The 20,919-nt window shown below is 44.5% G+C and overlaps 2 protein-coding genes across 4 annotated transcripts in view; both read right to left on the bottom strand.

Moving 5' to 3' along the window:
* Nucleotides 1-2,588: 2,588 nt before the first annotated feature.
* Nucleotides 2,589-4,044, bottom strand: Mpi (mannose phosphate isomerase). Its single transcript, XM_065221273.1, has 2 exons — nt 3,607-4,044; nt 2,589-3,540 (listed from the first exon to the last, which is right to left on the bottom strand). Exons 1-2 carry the CDS (start codon nt 3,910-3,912, stop codon nt 2,632-2,634), a joined length of 1,215 nt encoding a protein of 404 aa, XP_065077345.1. The 5' UTR covers nt 3,913-4,044; the 3' UTR covers nt 2,589-2,631.
* Nucleotides 4,045-14,281: 10,237 nt separating this feature from the next.
* cysu (Curly Su) overlaps nt 14,282-20,919 on the bottom strand; it is a 52,703-nt gene continuing 46,065 nt past the window's right edge. For all 3 annotated transcript variants that reach the window (XM_065221345.1, XM_065221346.1, XM_065221347.1), the window contains exons 3-8: nt 17,949-18,095; nt 17,708-17,881; nt 16,147-17,640; nt 15,814-16,092; nt 15,659-15,755; nt 14,282-15,598 (exon numbers count right to left, since the gene is read on the bottom strand). In XM_065221345.1, the coding sequence (XP_065077417.1) occupies nt 15,554-15,598; nt 15,659-15,755; nt 15,814-16,092; nt 16,147-17,640; nt 17,708-17,881; nt 17,949-18,095 (2,236 nt within the window). In that variant the 3' untranslated portion in view covers nt 14,282-15,553. The remainder of the gene's footprint in view (nt 15,599-15,658; nt 15,756-15,813; nt 16,093-16,146; nt 17,641-17,707; nt 17,882-17,948; nt 18,096-20,919) is intronic.

Below are 20,919 nucleotides of genomic sequence, written 5' to 3'. Positions count from 1 at the left end.
TTCAAATCTGGGTTTTTTTTCTGTATTGGGGATATTGGAAACTTGGCTGCTGTCTTGGAACCTTTCACAAGATTTCTCTTAGAATTTTGCTCATAACTCTCGTGAAAATTTCATAATAATATTACTCAGAACTTTCTTCGTATTGTCCCAAAATATGAATGAAACTGTTCCTTAAATTACCTTTGAATTATTCTCCAAAAATTCTTGAAATTTTCTTCTGGATTCTAATGGCACTCTCATTTAATTTCCCTTAATATTCTTATATGATTTGCTCTAAAATGCTCCTCAAAATTAATTACATCATTCCAGCAGTTTACAATTACGATTTCTACCTAGCGAGAGACTAGGGTTCCTGAAAAATCTTCAGCATTTGTTGCCTAATTTTCCTAAAATCTCTGGTCATTCCAAAATTGCTATTCGACCAGTCAATTACTTTGATGCTCTCATAAGAATTACTTTAGAATTCTTCATAGAATTTTTTAGAATACTCCTTAGAACTTTTTTGGAATCCTACCCAGAGTTTACTCCAAAGTAATTTCTCTTAATACGTTAATTAAGTTTCTATTTTAATCTCCATTAGATTTCATCTCATAATTATCTTGAAATGCTTATCAGAGCGCCACTAAAATCATCAGGAACTCTTCTCAAACTTCCAATTATTCGAGCAGTTTAAAATGACGTTTCATACCACTCAAGAGCCGTGAAAGCATATTTTTTCGTCTGGACCCTCGAGAACATAGAGTCTTACTTGAAAAATCGTGAATCTATTGGTTCATTTTCTTAAAAGCGTTGGTAGTCCCAAATAAATGATTAATTCGATTTTCCTTAGCATTTCCTAAAAATCTCGTGGAATCTTGCTTCGAATTACCATAGACATTTTCCTCAAAATTTCCTTGGAATCCTCCTTACAATTTGCTTGGAGCCATACACAGAATTCTCTTCAGAATTGATCGCATATTCGAGTAGTTTTGGGACGTCCTTCTACTAGAGATTTAAAGTAAAAGGGCTAGTAAATTTTGGATTTCATAGGCCTATCATAAAAAAAACCATCATTTATTGAAGCTCTAGCAAAAAAATCGCATAATATTGCTCCATGGAACTTTCCAGTGGTAGGAAACGTCATTTTAAACTGCTTGAATGAAATGATTCACTTCCTTTGATAACCATTTCATTCGAGCAGTTGAAAATTACGTTTCCTACCAATCAAACTTCGAAACTAAAACAATATTTTGAGATTTCTTTCTACTACGGAACCACGAGAAAAAGTAGCAAAATGTGTTGGGTTTTATAATAAAATAAATTTGTGTGTCCAGTTTTGTGAAATTGCTGGTAGAAAGTCACGCCAAAACTGCTTGACGGAATGGTCCATTCTCAACAAGATTTGTTTGAAAATTTTCTCAGGATCCCTTTGGAATTCTTCTCAGAATTAATTTGAAGATCCCTTCACAATTTCCACAAAATTCTCCTCAACAGAACTCCTTAGATGTCCCTAGAAGCTCTCCTGAACAGCTACTTTTGAATAATCCTCAAATATAACCTGGAACTCTAGTTAGAACTCTCTAATGCAGCGCTGCCCGACCGGACGTGTTCTCCTAAAAGTCCAGAATGAATGTGAAATAAATAAAAAGCAGCTTGAAACAAGGTCATCGAACATAGATACAGCCATTTAGAAAAAAAACATGTTAAGAAAGGTTGGGCAGGCCTGCTTTAAGAATACTCTTGGGAATTCTAGATAAACATTTCAAGAGGTCCTATCTGCATTGATCGATTCTCTTCATCGACTTTCTCTTTCGTTAATAACTCAGCTGTAAAACCTTTCCCTGTTGTATTTGACGTTTTGGACGCTAGATAAGAACCTCCTTTATCAAACCATGTGGTAGAATTTGCGCGAAATTTGTTTGCATAGCAGTGGTATGAACAGAGAAAATCGATGAAGAGAATCGATCAAAGCAGATAGGACCATTTAAAATGTTCATCGAGAATTATTTTCGAATTATCCGTAGTAGTCCCATTCGGTTTGACTGAAAACTCTTTATAAGTTTTCATTAAAATTCAGTATCACGAATATTTTCTTCAAGTTCAAGATCCTTGACAATGTTTCAATGTTCATAAGGGCCCATGCATTGATTATCTCACGCTAAATCGAAAAAAGTACCCCCCCCCCCCCCTCCACCCGTTAGAGCGTGACATGCATCAACCCTAATTTTGATATTTGTTTTCAAACCTGAGGAAATATTCCTTTGGAAATTCATGTTTCAGAATCTGTATGGAAAGAAATTCTTAAGTCCCACAGTCTTGAAGAATATTTATCGTTCAAATTCTCAAAAAAACGCCCTTAATCTATTCAAGTTCGGAATTTCTGCAAAAAAGTTTATCTTTCCAAAATGCAGTCACATCATGTGGAAAGATAAACAACGCATAGATCGACAGCCTAACGAAGCACCACTAGCTCCAGCAATCTGCTGACTGCTCTGTTCTTCCTTCCATTTCTAGCTAAGTAGGGCTTTCTTTCCGGATTAACACAAAACATTGGTAACATGTTCAAACGCAACTTTCCCTTACTCAAGCCAGAATTCAACTCTACATAACGATACTTATAACCAACCAATGTTTTCTTCTGCAAAACCTTTCTTAAAAATCGTTACTCATCGCCTGATAAGCGACAAATTCGCTTCCGCTATCTTCGATTTGCAACTTAAGCTTACCACCTGCCTTAGCCGGCACAAAAACAATCTTTCCAAACTCCAACCGCAGTTCCTCCCCGCTCGCTTCCGATTTCAGGCTAGCCTTCCCGGAACAAACCAACAGAATGCATCCATTCGGCCTGTTCGTAATGGTGTAGCTGCCGACTCCCTTGGGAACCTTAATCTCAGCCACGGCAAAGTCCGGCACGGTTGGAATGAACGTTCTCGTGTACGGCTGATTGGCCTTATCGAGCTGGACCGGTTGGAAGAGTTTCGCCTCCGACGGGGAACCCTCGTAGCTGACCAACCGGAGCAAAGTATCGACGTCCTTGAACTTTGGTGTCAGCCCGGCTCGGACGACATTGTCCGAACATGCCATACATTCGATGCAATCGCCAGAAATGTACGCGTGGGGAACGTTGGCAGGGAGGTAGATTGCTTGACCCGGTTTCAGGTGGAGAATGTTGAGGAAGTAGATCGAGAGGAGGCCCACGTCGTCGGGGAAATCCTTGTGCAGCTGAAGGAACAGGTTGTCCAGATCCGAACGAGCCGATCTTGCTTGAATTTTGGCTACCATTCCGAATATGCACTTTTCCAACTGTTCCGGTTCGCTGTGCATGAGCGTGGCGTACAGCTTCTTGAGGGCGGCTTCGTCGCCAGAAGCAAGACTTTCTATGTTATTCTTTCCCAGCAAGGTTTCGATTTCTGGCCAAGCAGTGAGAAGCGAGTGAATTTCAGCATACGGCCGGAAACCACACATAGCTTGAAACTCGGTGAGAGCGATTGCCAGTTCCGGTTTGTGGTTTGGGTCTTTGTAAATGTCCGGGAATTGAGCGTGCAGTTTTTCAGCTTCTTCCTAAAATTTACCGTCATTATAAATTCGTACGAACACTACCACCAAAACGAGTTCAAAATTACTCACCTTATTGGGATGAACTTGAATGCTAAGCGCCTTCCGAATGCTCAGCACCTTGAACAGGTAGGACAGTTTCGTCTGTCCCTCGCCGATTGTTCCCGGCAAATCCTTCTGAATGAAAACCCCCAATTCATCACCACTGGATTTAACCACCGATGGGCCACTGCAGTGATCACCCATCCAGAGTTCGGCGTACGGCTTACCTTTTTCCAGGACAAACTTTCCATCGTTCACCGAGGCCAGTTTGGCCACGTACGATTCCGCGTCGAGTTTTCCCCAATCGTAGTTTTTCACGTTACCGATTAGCTCCATGTTCGCAATTTATGGTGTGGAAAAAAAATACAGAAACACTAGTCTCGTGAAAGTGAATGGCGAATGACCTCTGTTTGAACTCAACCGAGTAGATTCCGCGCGCAACACCGATGCACCACCCATTGACTTCTATACTCTGCAAGCAAGGACGTTCGGGTTCCCATTTTTATGGCACAGACCTGTTGGTCCATTTTTGACGACGTTCGGGTTTGTTCGACGGATCTCGGCCACCTCGGCATCAGTGTTGTTTTTGTTGACGTCCGAACGCTTGACGCCGCCGCCGGTGCTGGCAGTTTATGCTCAGTGCTGTCACTAATGCTGTCGCAGCAAGAGGCCAGCGTTGCCAGAGGCATGGACGATGCCAGTCGGTTTAAACTTTTAAGTGGGCTCTAAAATTCTTGTTGTAGATGTTTTTTCTTTAACTTTTTTATGGTGAATTATTCACACATCGGCGTACATGAGAGGAGCAGAGCGGGATATGCATTGATATTTATGAGAGGGATGGTTTTTTGAACTCTAACCCAAAGTTTTGAACTAAAACTTATGCGTTTAGAGATCTCTCGAAAAAAATAATAATATATATATTATACACACAAAAAAAAAGTCATTGCTACAATCAAAAAAAGTTTGCATTGGTTCTTTTTGGTAGAAAGCGGTTCACTTTTAAAATCTTAAAGTTTAAAATTTCAAAATAAATTGTACAACTGTCAAATGAAAAGTATTACAGTGTTGAAATTAATACTGGTTTAATTTTGTTTAACAACAAACTTTTTGGTATGAAAGTTTGATACAGTTGAAATGTCATGTCAAAGTTTTCAATTGAAATAACAAAATTTTCATCATAAAAATATTATTGTTTTATTTAGTAAAGTCTAGTGCTGTGTAAATTTTACAGTTTCTAATATGTAATAGAAAGGTTCATAAATATATTTATTATGCAGGGCAGCTGCAGCAAACGACGCGATTTGCGATATTTCCTAGTCGAGAGGCCCGTTTATATGTAAATCTGTTTTCCAATGTAAATGTGGATTGCTTGACGAACGAGCCATTTCCACCGAATTAATGGCCACTTTCAGATGCGCATTTCTGTAAGGTTCTGAAAAGCAAAAAGCAAAAGTATGTTCCCGTACTTTCTGAATCATATTATTTCAATACAGCAGCTTACAGAAAGCTACAGCAACCTTCAGCAAAAGCAAAAAAGTAGAAGTTGTACCATAGAGGTAACTCTAAGACTAGAAGGTCCCGAAATAACGTGCTCAACTTTTTGGCTCAGCTCTGGTACTCTCTTCGGTCCCAAGCTAATCGATTCACCCCTCGAAACATAGGAAAAACAACTAACCCCTCATTTTATCTGTCAAACTTTCATAGCGAATCAAAACAAACATTGCGTAGTACTGGAATTTCGATTAGAATGGGGCACGTTAATCGTTTGCTTGGGACCAATAGGCTAGTCAAGTAGTGAGCCAATTTAAAATCGTTAGTTTCGTATTGATTGTTGGTTGTACTCAAGACACGATCGTAGATTTGACGTAGGATTACGTGCTCGGTATCAATATTAGGCGACTGTGTTAGGGAAACCACTTTTTACCATCACGGAAACGCCTCGTTTTCTGATGGTCCTGAAAAGAACCGTTTTGTCGTGATGGTTGAGTAATGCTGAGCTATTAGGGTGTTCAACACGGATGAGGCTGGCGAGCTGTATGTTGTTTGGAACGAGGGTGACGCACTTGGCATAGATGGCCCACAGCGGCTCACGACGAGCAACTGAATCCGATCAGTAGCGGTGCGGCTTCTTCCTCCTTCTTCAGTGAATCGAGGGCTCTTGAGGGTAGTCTTGATAGCTAGCTGCTTGCGGGGAGCTTTTACGTTGTGTACTGGAGAAAAATGTACAACGCCACGCGCCGGATGCACTGTTGCTGCTGCTGCTGATGACGACTGAACACCACCTCTAACCACACGCGGTGATTGAATAAACACCGTTCGGCGAGACCGGATGGAGTTTGATTTGAAATCTGTGTAAGGAAAAGCGCTTTTTGCAGGCAATCGGTGTTAATTTTGATCACCATTGCAACAGTTCCTAACTAACAATTTTCGCAATGTAAACGCTTTCCTCATTTCATTTATACAGCCTCAAGCTGTATTTAAATGTTATACGATATGAGGAAACCTTTACTCAACCTCTATACACAGCAAAAAAAGTTGTTGAATATTACATCGAAACTGCTGCAACCAGGTCAATCCATCGGTTGTGTAATATCACATTGTACGATGTACATCGATTTTGCGAACAAAATTACATCCATTGATGTAATATTGTATCTGCTATTTGCTATTACATCATTATTTCATACATCAGCTTGAATTACGTTGATCGATATTACATTTTTTTTTTTGCTGTGTACAAGCAAATCTGGCGAACTTAGTCGGCTACTTATGGCTGTTGTGACGGTTGGGATAAGCTCTTATTGCATATCTATTTACGCTTCTGTACAGCTGTTATCCTGCTGTTTAGCTGTGTGTGAACTTGAAAGGCGCTTACTCAACCTTTACCCGATTACCCAATAATCACTACACAACAGCTTTCCCTTGACGCCAGGTTAAATATTTTTTACGTTTTTTTGTTGAAGGAATATCATGTTTATTTTACTGCGAATCAAATTAATCGAAATCAGTTATAAGTAATACCACCAAATTATTTACACTGTACCGGAGGAACCTAGAATTGAACTCGAGACGACCACATTGGCGAACCTTGATACTACCAACTTCGATACGCCAACACTTTGAACAGACGTAAACAAATGTACATGCCCTTCTACAACAAGATTGCTGAGTAGAGGTTTTATAATAGTGCACATGAATCACTTTTCTCGACTAGTTAATTCAGCTTTGTAAAGAAGCAGAGTAAAAGCTGTAAACTGCACAAGTGTAAAAATAAACCTATTTGACTGTAAAATAGCTTCCAAAGTAGCGCTAACAAAATTTATTAGTTGAGTACAGGTTGTTTAGCTGTTGAACAAGCACTTTTGATGTTTCTGTTTTTGAGCAAGAGTTGTTGGTTGTTTAGAAGCCATCAAATGAGTAATATATTCACTTGATAAGTTTTGTTTTGCAGCTACAAGTTGAAAGTTAATTAATATTTGCATAGAAGTGACATTAGCGTTTATTGGCTGCTGTTATACAGTACGAATGACAAATTGAATAATGGTTGTGAAAAAGTTGAGTAAACGCTCTCGAAAACTATTTTGCTGGCTTCTGCTTGTAGCTGTATCTGCAGTTTTGTTTCAGCTACTTTACAGCACAAGGCTGGAAAAGTTGGCTTATAAAGCTGAAAATGTTAGTTGGGTTGGACATTTAGGCAATTTACTGGTACCGTCTAACGGCTCAATATTTATGATTTACCATCCCGAAGTAAATATACACCATGCCATGGACCAACAGGGTGATAAACGGTGTCCCACATCAAATTGCATCACGGAAAAAACGCTGTAGAAAATTACCCATTGGGTATTTTCTCTTGAAAATTTGGGTAGAAGTAGTTTAGAGTGTACTGTTTACACTGTATTTTTATCACTGTCAGTTTTTCGAAAGTTGGAAAAAATGGCGTCACCCGAAAAGCAACGTCGCGAATTGATTTCACGCAAGCACCTGGACAATCCTCAACTTTCTCATCGGGACATCGGGAAACAACTCGGAATCGTGCAGTCAACGGTGAGTCGTGTGATTAAACGTTACTACGAAACTCTGAGCATCGAACGGAAGGAGAAATGCGGTCAGAATGGATGTTCTATTAGTGATCCAGATCATAAGCGTGTCGTGAAAGCATTTAAGCGGAATCCCAATGCTTTGGTCAGGAATGTGGCCAAACAGTTGAATCTGTCCAACTCATTCGTTCAGAGAGCCAAGGACCGGGAGGGACTACATACGTACAAAGTGCAGAAGGCTCAAAATCGTGACGAACGGTGGGAAAGTCACGGGCCCGGAAACTGTACACCCAGATGCTGACGAAGCCTCATTGTCTCATCATGGATGATGAGACTTACGTCTAGGCGAACTTCCGGCAGCTTCCGGGGCTAATGTTTTTCACCGCCCAGCACAAGTTTGTTGTTCCGGAGGAAGTAAGAAAGCAGACACTTTCAAAGTTTGCCAAGAAATACATGATTTGGCAAGCGATTTGCTCATGTGGCAAACGGAGTGCGCCGTTTGTAACTACCGGGACTGTAAACGGGAAGATCTATCTCAAGGAGTGTCTACAGATGCGTCTGCTTCCTCTGTTGAAGCAACATGAGGGCCCTAGGATCTTCTGGCCGGATCTAGCATCGTGCCACTATTCAAATGTTGTCCTGGAGTGGTACGAAGCCACCGGGTCACTTTCGTACCCAAGGACATGAACCCGGGGAACCTCCCAACGCACCGGAACTAAGGCCCATCGAAAAATACTGGGCTATTATGAAGCAAGTCCTACGGAAGCATCCCAAGGAGGACAAATCTGAGAAAGACATGAAGAAAAAGTGGGTTTCCGTACAGAAGAAGCTGGTTATGGTATTGAAGTTGAATGAAATAAATATGGTTTATGGGTTATATTGTATTTTCTGAAAGTTTGAAAAGAATCGGTCAACTAGGTAATTTTCTACAGCGTTTTTTCCGTGATGCAATTTAATGTGGGACAACTTTTTATAACCATATCTGGATACGCTGGACTGTACCAGTACATGAGGATTAGAAATTTCCTTTTTGTTCCCTTCCGGATTCGGTTCTGGGTATCCGGATGTGGCCAGATCCTTCTGCTGGTCCATGGCATGATGTTTATTTACTTCTGGATATAAAATCATAAATTTTGAGCTGTCGGACGGTACCAGTACAAGAGGGCTTTGAAGTGTCCTTTTGTGACCTATCGAAACCGGTGCCAGGTGGCCTAAATAGTCAAATTGGATAAAAATCCTGTGTCACTTTTTCCTAATGCATTAGGAAGGTTAACAAGGTATCAATCACAGGAATCAGAATTGCCCTATTCGGGAACTTCATATTCACACAGAGCCGAACGTCATCTTTACCCTTGGGTACGACCAACAATGATATCCTGTTGGAGCATTTCCTGAATCTTCTCATCAACCTTATCTTTCATGGGTTCCACTGAGAGCTTACCCCGCACATTGGGGAACTTCGGGAGGGGGTTCACAGTTTTTTCTACTTGGTAGACATCTAAACCAACTTTCAACACATTCAGCTCTTCAGCAGTTGTTTTGGTCAACAACGACTTCTTGGCACTCTCTATCACGAAAAACTCCGCATAAGTGGTTGGTTTTCAATCCCTCGATAGAAATGTTGGACTCAAGAATGACTAGAGCACGAAGCAGTTTCTCACTAGCGTAAGAAGAGAATTCTTCGTTCCAATCATCTCCAGAGGTGACGACATTGGCTTCGTCCTTCGGTTTCTTTCAGGTCTCATGATGACCGAATCGCTTGTAGATTCCCGCTCGGCATTTCCAACCGAAGTGGCCTATTTTTCCGCAACTATTGCAGCGAGCCTAGTGAGGTTTTGGCAACTTTGATCATCACTCAAATGTCGGTACGAGCCGCATCGACTGCACTCGCTTTCCGTTCTTCTTGGCCCCGACTGGAATGACCGTCCTTGGGCTTTACCAACCGGTGGAAACTAACGATTTGAAATTGGCTCACTACTTGACCAAGCAAATCGATTAACGTAAACCATTCTAGCATAGAGGTAACTCTAAGACTAGTAGCAACAATCAATACGAAACTAACGATTTTAAGTTGGCTCACCACTTTAGTAGCCTATTGGTCTCAAGCAAACGATTAACGTACCCTATTCTAGTTGAAATTCTATTACTACACTATGTTTGTTTTGATTCGCTATGAAAGTTTGACAGATAACATCAGAGGTGTGTGGATTCATGCAGAACATGCAGGGGTGAGTGAAATAGCTTGGGACTGCTTGGGACCGTTGTTCTGGTACTGAGTGAGCCAAAAATAATAATGATTTTCTTCGGGACTCAGTGGTCTTAGAGTTACCTCTATGCTAGTAGGTCCCAAAGAAACGTGCTCAAATTTTTGGCTCAGCTCTGGTACTATCTTCGGTTCCAAACTAATCGATGCACCCCTCAATACAAAGGAACATCCACAAACCCCTCATTTTATCTGTCAAACTTTCATAGCGAATCAAAACAAACATAGTGTAGTACTAGAATTTCGACTAGAATGAGATACGCTAATAGATGTACTTGGGACCAATAGGCTAGTCAAGTAGTGAGCCAATTTAAAATCGTTAGTTTCCACCGGTTGATTCTGTGGGACACCAGCGGACCGGTTATAGAACCGGACAACCCAACAGGTAGCGCAGCACGGAGAACACAACCGACCGAAGTTCCAATGGCGTTTCGCGACAGTGAAAATAACACGCAACACGGACTATTAGCAACAATCAATACGAAACTAACGATTTTAAATTGGCTCACTACTTGACTAGCCTATTGGTCCCAAGCAAACGATTAACGTACCCTATTCTAGTCGAAATTCTAGTACTACGCAATGTTTGTTTTGATTCGCTATGAAAGTTTGACAGATAAAATGAGGGTTTATTGGTTTTTCCTATGTTTCGGGGGGTGAATCGATTAGCTTGGGACCGAAGAGAGTACCAGAGCTGAGCCAAAAAGTTGAGCACGTTATTTCGGGACCTTCCAGTCTTAGAGTTACCTCTATGCTATTAGTTTCACACGTCTTTATTGTTCGGTTATTGACAGAGAATGATAAAGTGATCGTTACCTTGACGTTAGCAGCATTGGGGTGCAGTGACGGCGTTGATGGAAACATCGCCCCCACCTTTTATATCTAACACTCCTCCTCGATGTTCTCTCTTCAGGCAGCCGGTGTGGCCGGATCATCGGTAGCGACCAAGCCCATCACCAGCGCAAAACGTTTCTGTTTAACAGGACCCAACGGCTTCGTTAGGACATCTGCATCCATCTCCTCTGTGCCACAGTGACGAAGCACCACTACTCCCTTGTCAGCTAGATCTTTGGTGTAGTGCATCCTAGTATCTATGTGCTTCGAGCGTCTGGACTTGCGATCTGTTTCCACAAAATCAATGCAGCTGCGGTTGTCCTCCAGTACTACAGTGGGTTCACGTTGAGGTTCCCCAATCTCTTTAAGAAGCTGCCGGAGCCCAACCAACTCTCGACATGCTTCCGACAGTGCCATATACTCGGCCTCCATGCTAGACAAAGACACGCTTGTTTGTTTGCGGCTTGCCCAGCAAATCGTAGCTCTTCCCAACTGGAACATGTATCCCGAATTTGACTTGCGGTCCGAGGGATCACCACTCCAGTCAGCATCACAGTAACCAATGAGAGTTAATGGTTCACCGTTCGCAGCTGACAGTTTCAGCTTGCAGTCGGCAGTCTTCAGCAGATATCGTAACAACGCGTTTTAGTTCGACCCAGTCGATCTCCGTTGGGTAGCTAACTTGCCTGCTCAGGATCGAAACACTTGCGGCGATGTCCAGCCTTGTATTCACTGCAACATATAACAGCGCACCTACCAGGCTGTGGTAGTGCTGGTTCGTGTCCAGCTTCGGGCTGCCTACCCGACTGCGGTAATACCCAGGATCGAGCGGAATACTCGAGCCTTTCGCGTTCTGCAGACCGAAACGCTGCGCAAGCACCTGGATGAAAACCTTCTGGTCCAAACAGAAGTACCCTTCACGGTCTCTTGACACTCGAACTCCAAGGAACTGGTTTACCTCTCCCAGCGAAGTCAAAGAAATCTTCTTCTGCAATTCAGCTTCGATTCGCTTGATCTCCTTCTGAGTTGTGCTCGCGACTACCATGTCGTCAACATAGATAACGAGGTACACGACTTCGCCGTCCGGCAACACCTTCACGTACAGGCACGGATCTGATCCCGATTGCAAGAAACCAAGCTCTTTCAGCATCGAACTGATCGTAAAGTTCCACACACGTGCCGCCTGCTTTAGACCGTACAGGCTGCGCTCGAGCCTGCAGACCAGTTTCTCTTTCTTTGGAACTACAAATCCCTTAGGCTGCTGCATGTACACTTCCTCTTTCAGCTTGCCGTGTAGATAAGCAGACTTGACGTCCAGGTGATGAACTGACTGATCGTTAGGAGAATCCGCAAAGTCGTCTGAGTTGCCACCGGAGCGAAAACGGCATCATAATCTACTCCGAACTTCTGCGAAAACCCTCTTGCTACAAGTCGCGCTTTGAACCGAGACACGTTGCTCACGCTGTCGTGCTTCTTCTTATATACCCACTTGCAGCTTATAGGAGCACGACCAGCAGGTAGCTCAACGAGTATCCACGTTCGATTCTCCATCAGCGACTGGTATTCTTCCGTTATCGCGGCCTTCCACAACTCTTGCTCCGGACCAGATATGGCTTCTTCGTACGACACTGGCTCCTCCTGGACCAACATGACTGCGTTGACTTCATAGTCAGCGAACCGCCTTGGCAGCACGCCTCGGGTGCTCCTCTTTAGACCTTCTTGCACTGGCGCATCCGTTTGATCGGGCTGTTCTTGCTCGGCATCCGTGTTATCTTCCGATTCGTCCTCGCTTTGAGACTGTCCAGGACTTGACACATCTTCTTGCTACTGACTTCCGTTGCTCGTGATCTCGACTTCAACAAGTTCTTCCGTTGGAGGCGTCGGTGGCTCCAACAATCAATACGAAACTAACGATTTTAAATTGGCTCACTAGCCTATTGGTCCTAAGCAAACGATTAACGTATCCCATTCTAGTCGAAATTCTAGTACTACGCAATGTTTGTTTTGATTCGCTATGAAAGTTTGACAGATAAAATGAGGGGTTATTGGTTTTTCCTGTGTTTCGAGGGGTGAATCGATTAGCTTGGGACCGAAGAGAGTACCAGAGCTGAGCCAAAAACTTGTGCACGTTATTTCGGGACCTTCTGGTCTTAGAGTTACCTCTATGGTGGCTCCTCCTGAATCTCTACAAACCGAGCATCACGACTAATGGTGATTGCAGCTGTCTCGGTGTTCAAGAACCTGTAAGCCTTCCTATCACTGCAGTAACCCACGAAAATCAGCTTCTGGGCTTTACTGTCTAGCTTGGAACGTTTAACGTCCGGGATGTGGACGAACGCAGGACAACCAAACACTTTCAAATGAGCTAGTGTAGGTTTCTTGCCGAACCACCTTTCGAAAGGAGTTCTATCAACAGCACGAGATGGCAATCTATTTTGCAAATACGCAGCGGTGGCTACCGCCTCCCCCCAGTACTTTTTATCTAATCCTGCGTCCGAACCGACGGTGCCAGGTATGCTGGCAGTTCTGCAGGTGTCGAGCCTCCTTGCCCAACCGAGCTTCTACTGCAAATTTCAAGGCGAACAAATTTCCACGGGGTTCCGCTACTGCTAATACTTTGCCTTGTGCCGATATGATTTCACATCGATCACCACTAAATTCCACTTTTAGTCCTTTCTTCACTAGCTTCCGTACCGAAAGAAGTCCACTTTCCAGCGACGGCATGTAGAGCACGTCTTTGAACGGAATGTCCATGAGAGTTCCATCTCCACTCACACACTTCACCGTGCCACTACCGAGTCCACCCGACATTGTCTCTGATCCATCGGCCAGGACCGATTGTCATTTGTCATGTGGCTGGAACAACCACTATCGACAATCCAGGGACGTCGATCGGATTGATATCAATGTTGTTCATTTGTCAACTTGTCACTCCCAACACAGTTTACCCATTTTTGGGTAGGTTCAGTTTTGACGGATCTGGGTGGATTCTACCCAAATTTGGGTAGTTTTGAAATAGCATGTAGAAGCGAAGACAACAAATCAAGAAGACTGGCAACTTTGCCAGGATCCAAGCGACAGATACAATGGTGCTGCGCTTGAGTGAAGGTGGAAACAACGCATTGAAAAATGAGCAAATACACAAACCATTCATCTGAGGATGTAATATTTGCTATCAAATTCGTTCGAAGCATTTACCTTTGAGCGGCAGATGACGCGACTGTACCTGTCTCATAGCGTTCGTATGAGAAAATGAAAGAGTTGATTTGTTGTCTTCGCTAGAAGCCTAGAATTCATCTGCATTGTAAGTAGCTTTGAATAAGGTCCTTTTACATTCCCCTCTCTAATCCTTTGAGTTTTTCTGGAATTGCCTTAGAAGTTTTCTAAATTTTCGAAGAAATGCATTGCACTTGATTCGTCTAAACTAGATGACTATTTTCCAATCTTATTCTAAATATCTTGTACGGAAGTCATAGTCGGAGGCAAGTGTTTAATGGGGCTTGGTTTTTAACCAACTGTCATCATATGCGTCATTTGGAAATTGCTCAATAAATCAACCAACGCCACATTTAATGTTACTTAAAAGTTTTATTATTTACATAAATATTACACAAAAACAAGAGAGAAAATGGCTACACTATTACACTTCTTCTAACTGATGTTAGGTATAATACCTTCCTTCTCAACGACAAGCCCGTGAAGAAAATTTCCTTTTCCGCGTAGAAGCATTTGTACTTTCGCCACCAAACCCAGCCGTCGTCCGCCATTATGATGTCATTGAAAAAGTTTACACAAAACGTGGACGCAAACTGCATCGAAACCGGTATGTTTAGTCTTTCATTACGAGAAAAAAAAAACAACAAAACATTATGTTCAATGTTTTTTTTTCTTCGCCATCATAAGAGTTTGCCACTCTTATTCAGTGTCATTCGCGATTAAATTTTATCATCGCCGCATCAAAGAAGGCTGCGAAACGAACGACAACGACTGTCACACTGCGCGGTTACCATTGGTGACCGACGACGGCACACATCGACTGGAAGACAGGTTTGCAGGGGGCTTTGCGCAATCGTGAAAACTGGTTTTCATCGGCGAAAAGGAAAACGCTGGCCGCTGTCTCCAGACCGCCTCGCGTGTGATGTGTGAGTGTGAAAAATTTACAGTTTCTACACTTTTCCCAAACGAAACTCGAAGTTGGAAGCGTTTTTGTGCAATAGCAGGTTATCTGGTACTAAATGCTCGTTGTTCTAAAATTTCGTTTGTTTTTCGCTAAAAAAAATTATAACAAAAATAAGGGAGAACTTAGAAACTAATTTCAACGGGGGGAAAGGAAGGAAGTCATTCCAGCTTGAAATTTCCATAAAATACAATTTCTAAAACATTATCAAACAAAAACTCAATAAATGGAGAGAGAAAAATGTGAATGAAGGATGCGGGAAAACGTCCAAACATAACCTTGCTTGTCACTATCGGTTTGTGGTTTGCACAGGTGCCATGGTGATAATAAAATGTGTATAATACAATGAGAAACGATAAGAGGACAAAGATCAGATAAGCGAAAATCTCGCGAAAGAAGGAAAGAGACGATCGAAAATCATAAAATAGAAGGGTAAAAGGTACAACAGTGAGTAAACGTAGATTGGCTTATTAAAAAAAATAAAAATAATATGAATTATCTAGCTTATAATCTCTGAAATGGTTTCTATCCCGTTTGTTTTCCTCTCGCGGCTGACGTAGTTCGGATAATTCTTTCACTCGCGCTCACTCTCATGATTTTCTAGCATGGCCTACTCGGCTGACGGCAGTGGGCTCTGAGAAAATGCTGGGGATTCAGACGAATTTATTTCTTGAAGCCGCCGTTCTCATTTAATTCGTTGAGGAATTGCTGTAATTGAGGGGGAAAAGTTTGAATTGAGGGGACCGACAAAAACTACAATGTTCTTACATATTGATGAGGTGAGTGAGATTCGTGACCGTAGTCGGCCCACTTGGTTAGATCCATCGTAGGAAGGATTCCGCTCTTGCATGGCACTCTTGGATTGCTGTTTGAAGGAGTGAATATTTAATGTTGACAGTTGCCATAACTCGAAGCGAACTTACATTTCGTGATCGGGCAACACCATCGGGTAGATTTGCACCGTATCGATCAGATCGGTGTTGTCGCAGATGAGCCGCGCCAGCTTGGCCTTGCGGACTTCCTGCAGCTGTTCTGGGGTGAATGATGACGGCTGATTGGGCAGCTCGTACCAGAACCGATCGCCACGTCGGACGTAACTGAACTGGGTGGCGATGACACAGGCGAAGGTCGGTCCCAACATAGATCCCGGCAGCGAGCGCTCGGACACACCGCCCGACCACAGGTCCACGTCCGATGGGTGTCTGTTGAATAAGCGATTAGTTTGTGTCCGAAAACTATGCGGTTCAAAAACTTACTCGAAGATGCTCTCGTACCGCCGAACGGTCTCATTCGGCATTGATCCGAACAGCTCCTGGAAGGTGTCGGCCGTCGGCAGTCCGCAGAACTTTCTGAACTCCATGTATCCAGGGACGCCAAACTCACGACCTCGCTGCATGTTGAACGACACCAGATCCATACCGAAGCGGGCGCCTTCCTTCTTGAACAGATGGTTGGTGACTTCCTGGGTGATCGAGTCGTCCATAGCCTGGGCAACCTGGTTCATCAGACCCATCAGGTATTCGTCGTACACACCAGCACGGTACAGATCGTACGGCCGACGGATCAGATCCGATAGACGCTTGGAGGCGATGAACTTGTGAGCCTTGGACCAGCGTTCAATGGCCGTCGGCAGCAGCGAGTGACCAAAACGGAAGGCAGCGGCGGAGAAAGCGTCAATAATGGCAGGGTTGATGTTCTCATCATATCCATCCCAGTGGCCTTCCTTCAGTGGAAGCAAGCCGAACTTCTCCATCACTTCTTTGCCGAGCAGAATCGGTAAGAATTCATTGTAGGTGATGTGCTGGATGATAGCGATGTTGATACGGCGAGTTTCCTGGAACAGAGTTTCGTCATCCCAGTGTGGGTTGATGCGGCCAAGCTCCGTCGCGATACGGTTGTGCTCACGAGCCAGCAGGGTGTGCATACAGGTTAGGACTAGCTGTTCGTTGACACGGATCTCACCGGCTTCGAAGCAGAACATGCTCTTGTTTGGTCGGGTGCAACCTTCATCCGGAATGTCCAGCTTCAGTGGCAGGAGGTCCTTCAGACCGTATTCCGCGAAGACGGGGTTCATGCGGAGCAGACCGTTGTAGCCGGTACGCAGCTTACGGGTGAACTTCTCGTTGACTCCGTAGATGGTGTTGCCGTCGATAACCGAGGTGAGGGTGTTGAACTGTTGACGCGATCCCAAGCGACATCCAGCGCGGGGCGATGGGAAACCACGAACGAAGTCGATACACTTAACGTTGAACAGCCGGTAGAAGTAATCGTCATCGGGGATGCGGATTTCGTTACAGTACGGATGCTTGAGATGAGGTGGACGCTTGCAGCATTCTTCCGGATCGTTGCGGTTGATCGGGTCCAGTGGAGTTCCGGTCAGGGTAAAATCGTGATCCATGAACTGTCCCCACGCGATGACGAATACGGTACCGGCATGGTCATGGTAGCCCTCATCGGGATGAATGGTACGGGACACGACACGGGACAGTGGAAGGTCACGGCCGGTTACGGATATTCTGGGAGCGTTGATACCGTCGGCGTACAGTGGACCGATCAGACGCTGGAACGGAGTCATGGCAGCTCCCCACGTGGGATGCTTCAGATTGTTGCACAGTCCATCGACACGGCGGTACTTGCCCGGGCGACACTCGACGCCGGACAGGAACGCTGGACATACTTCGCGGATCAATGTTTTCGAAGTATCGATCGACGGGAGACCCTTTTCGATTTCTTCGTACGACAGGCCGTACCTGTAAAGGGAAATAGAAGCTCAATTATCACCGGGGACGCGAGTTGTGAGGAGTTGACGGAACTTACGTCCTGGCGAGCTGAATGGAGATGTCCAGCAGCAGTTCGCCGACGGTGGCGATATCTTCCGTTTTCCAGTCACCCTTCGGTTGAGACACGCGGATGCGCTTGCGAGCATCCAAGTAGGCCTGGTTGATGGCATCGAACGTGATGCATGACGTCGGTTCGGTGTGCACCGGAGCTCTACGATTGGAGAAGGACAATTGTTTATATGTTGTAAGGTTGGCCAATGAGTTTAATGGGTACTTACGACGTTCCACGGAACAGATTTAGGTTGTAGTCGAAGGCGGACGACTTGGCAGGACCGCTGACATAGAGGGCGCACTCAGGAGCATGCTGATCGAAGGCCAGGTATTGTGAATGGACTGCAACGAACGTCGATATTATTGCCAGTAACCTGTGTAGGCGTAGAGGAAGACAAACGAAAGAGAAGAAGTCAATAAAAGTCCATAATAAGCTACGGCGAATTACGACCTAGACTTTGCACAGCTGAGAGCGTTTTTTTTAGGGAAGGTGGGAGCTCCGCTAATAGAGTTGGTTTGCGTAAATTGGCATTATACATTCGACACAGAGACTGTTAGTGCAGCTCTTCTCGTCAACGGCGATGTTGAACGGTGACAGAGCACTTTTTAATTTTATGAATGGTACTTGTGGCGGGCCAAGAACGGCGCCGCTCACTTGCTGGTGCTGCAACAAACAAGTTGCCCTCAAAATGACATTGTAGAGGTCCTTCAAGAAAGAAAAAAGCTCATTTGAAACAAGAGTGAACGCAATCCATCCACGGACGACATTCACCGATCTGCACCGTGCTGCACTAAGAAATGCAAGCGTTTGCTGCAGCGCAGGAGTGTTGCAATGTGTCATAAATCATGGCTCATTGCATTCGCCAGCTATCAAGGAACGGACCGAACTTCAGTTGCAGTTGCTGCTGCTGCAAACATTCTTTCTGTATCTTCTGAGCTTCGAGCAAATCGCTCTCGCGTGCTCGCACATGGCTCTGACTCACCCCTCGAGAACGAATGACAGTTCACTAGCATCCAAGTGGGCTTGTCGACCGTTCTAAAGTCGATGTCTACTAGGCCTACTCGAAAAGCGTGCACAATTCGCACACGTGCCTGCGTGTCAACTTTGACGTCGATGACAAGATACGGGCTCTGCGGGCATGTCTGCTATGTGGTCAAAGAATTCGATTAGTCATTTTCAAACCTTTTCCCATTACAAAATTTCCATGTGTATGATGACACTTGCGGATAAAAGTGACAACCAGACTGACCGGAGAAGCTTGAAGTGATGAACTTTTATTTTTGCTCCTTTCGCCCAACAAAAATACAGCTGCTGTCGGCCATCCAAGTAGTCGACTCCAGCTGCGCCGGTCCTCGTCGCCGGGCGACGGTGACAACTATTTATTTGCACGCGATCTGAAATGGCAACTCTGCGCGAACGAGCCAGACAAGTTTTGAACTGGCGCAACCGCTTTTCTTCCAATTACTTAATGGAAGTTTATGATCTTCCGAGCCTTACTATGTAGTGGCATCGTTTCGCAAAGCAAACACACCAATCGGGAAGTTGTTCTCCGTCCCGTCCCGACGGCCTCAAGTGGTGTCTGTCTATATGTAACGCAGTATTCCTACTCTCAATCACGCGGGGATCCGATCTTGCCTCGGCGTAACCGCATGCGTGCGTGCGGTCTTCAAATCACTTTCGCTTTCGTTCAAATCGAAGTTGAGCACGCTGCTGGGCAACCATCAGAGCCTACTTGATTGTGTGTTTTCAAAAGCAACATAAACAGCAACAACAACAACAACAACAACAACTGCAGAAGAGGTTAGATTTCAGTTCGGTTTTAAGCGATTTCAGACGGGAGCAGGAAGGCGGCCGGCAGGCCACCACCCCGGGGGAAGATAGAAAGATATTGCGCGATCGGAATTTATTGAATAACGCTGCAGCTAACTTGCAGATGCCTAGGTAGGTACTCCTTTTATGACGCAGAAGCGTAGTTGTTTTCCTTTTTGCATTTTTCATGTACCAGTACAAGCATCTCGATCACGTTGCGTGAGTTGATTTTATGCTTTTAAGATATGTGAAACCGCCAGTAGACAAAGTAGCATGACTGTGCGATGTGCATGCTCGCGTGCTCACGCGCTTCCGAGAAGAAGACATTCTTTTCAGCTTGTTACACCGGATAAGTGGTTGAGTTGCGTTTGATTTGCGAAAGTGTTCAGTTGTTACCGTCTCCTACCCTGGACCTGTGATTTAGCTGCAAGGCTTACAATGTTTGGCGATCGAATTTTGAAAGCATCAATGCAATCAAAGTAAGCAGGTTCCCATGGTTTTAATTGTGAGTTTTTTTTTATAGCTCGTAGAACCATCGAAAAATAATAAAAGCTATGAAGCATTTTAAGATTTCACTCCCTTAACTCGCCATGCAAAGTTTTGAAATCGAAACGGATGGTCACTCTATACACTTATTTTGCGCCAACTTTTTTCTTAGTGTGCCTCGCGTGTGTCGCAGCTGTGCCAAGGGTGCTGTCATTGAATTGACTTTGTTTGCATTTGAATAATGGCATGTTTGGCAACCCGGTTAATTTGACAGTTTAAATGTTTGATTCTTCAACTTTAGCATAATCAACGTGCACAGCCCTCACTCCGGAAGCACTGATGATGACAAGGACGCATTTTACGCGCAGCTCGACCGCGAGTACGATCGCTGCCCAAGCCACGACGTCAAGATCATCATAGGAGACCTAAACGCTCAGGTAGACCAGGAGGAGGAATTCAGACCGACGATTGGAAAGTTCAGCGCCCACCAGCTGACGAACGGGATCGGCCTACGACTCATCGATTTCGCCGCCTCCAAGAACATGGCCATACGTAGCACCTTCTTCCAACACCACCTCCCCTATCGTTACACCTGGAGATCACCACAGCAGATGGAATCGTAAATCGATCACGTTCTGATTGATGGACGGCACTTCTCCGACATTATCGACGTCAGGACCTATCGTGGCGCAAACATCGACTCTGACCACTACCTGGTGATGGTCAAACTGCGCCCAAAACTTTCCGTCATCAACAATGTACGGTACCGACGCCCGCCACGGTACAACCTAGAGCGACTGAAGCAACCGGATGTCGCCTTAGCATACGCGCAGAATCTCGAGGCAACGTTGCCAGAGGAGGGCGAGCTCGATGTGCCCCCTCTAGAGGACTGCTGGAGTACA

Source organism: Ochlerotatus camptorhynchus, unplaced genomic scaffold, assembly GCF_037179485.1.
Source record: "Ochlerotatus camptorhynchus isolate MF236.1 unplaced genomic scaffold, CSIRO-AGI_Acam_v1.1 ptg000141l, whole genome shotgun sequence".
Classification (NCBI taxonomy): Eukaryota; Metazoa; Arthropoda; class Insecta; order Diptera; family Culicidae; genus Ochlerotatus; species Ochlerotatus camptorhynchus.
Note: the sequence above shows the minus strand (reverse complement) of the source record. Positions and strands in the feature narration are given on the sequence as shown.

Excerpts from the sequence above, each read along its gene's own strand:
- Mpi (XM_065221273.1), bottom strand. The coding sequence starts at position 3,912 with ATGGAGCTAATCGGTAACGTGAAAAACTACGATTGGGGAAAACTCGAC. Across the intron at positions 3,541-3,606 it reads TTCAAGTTCATCCCAATAAG|GAAGAAGCTGAAAAACTGCA; the intron begins GTGAGTAATTTT and ends GGTAAATTTTAG.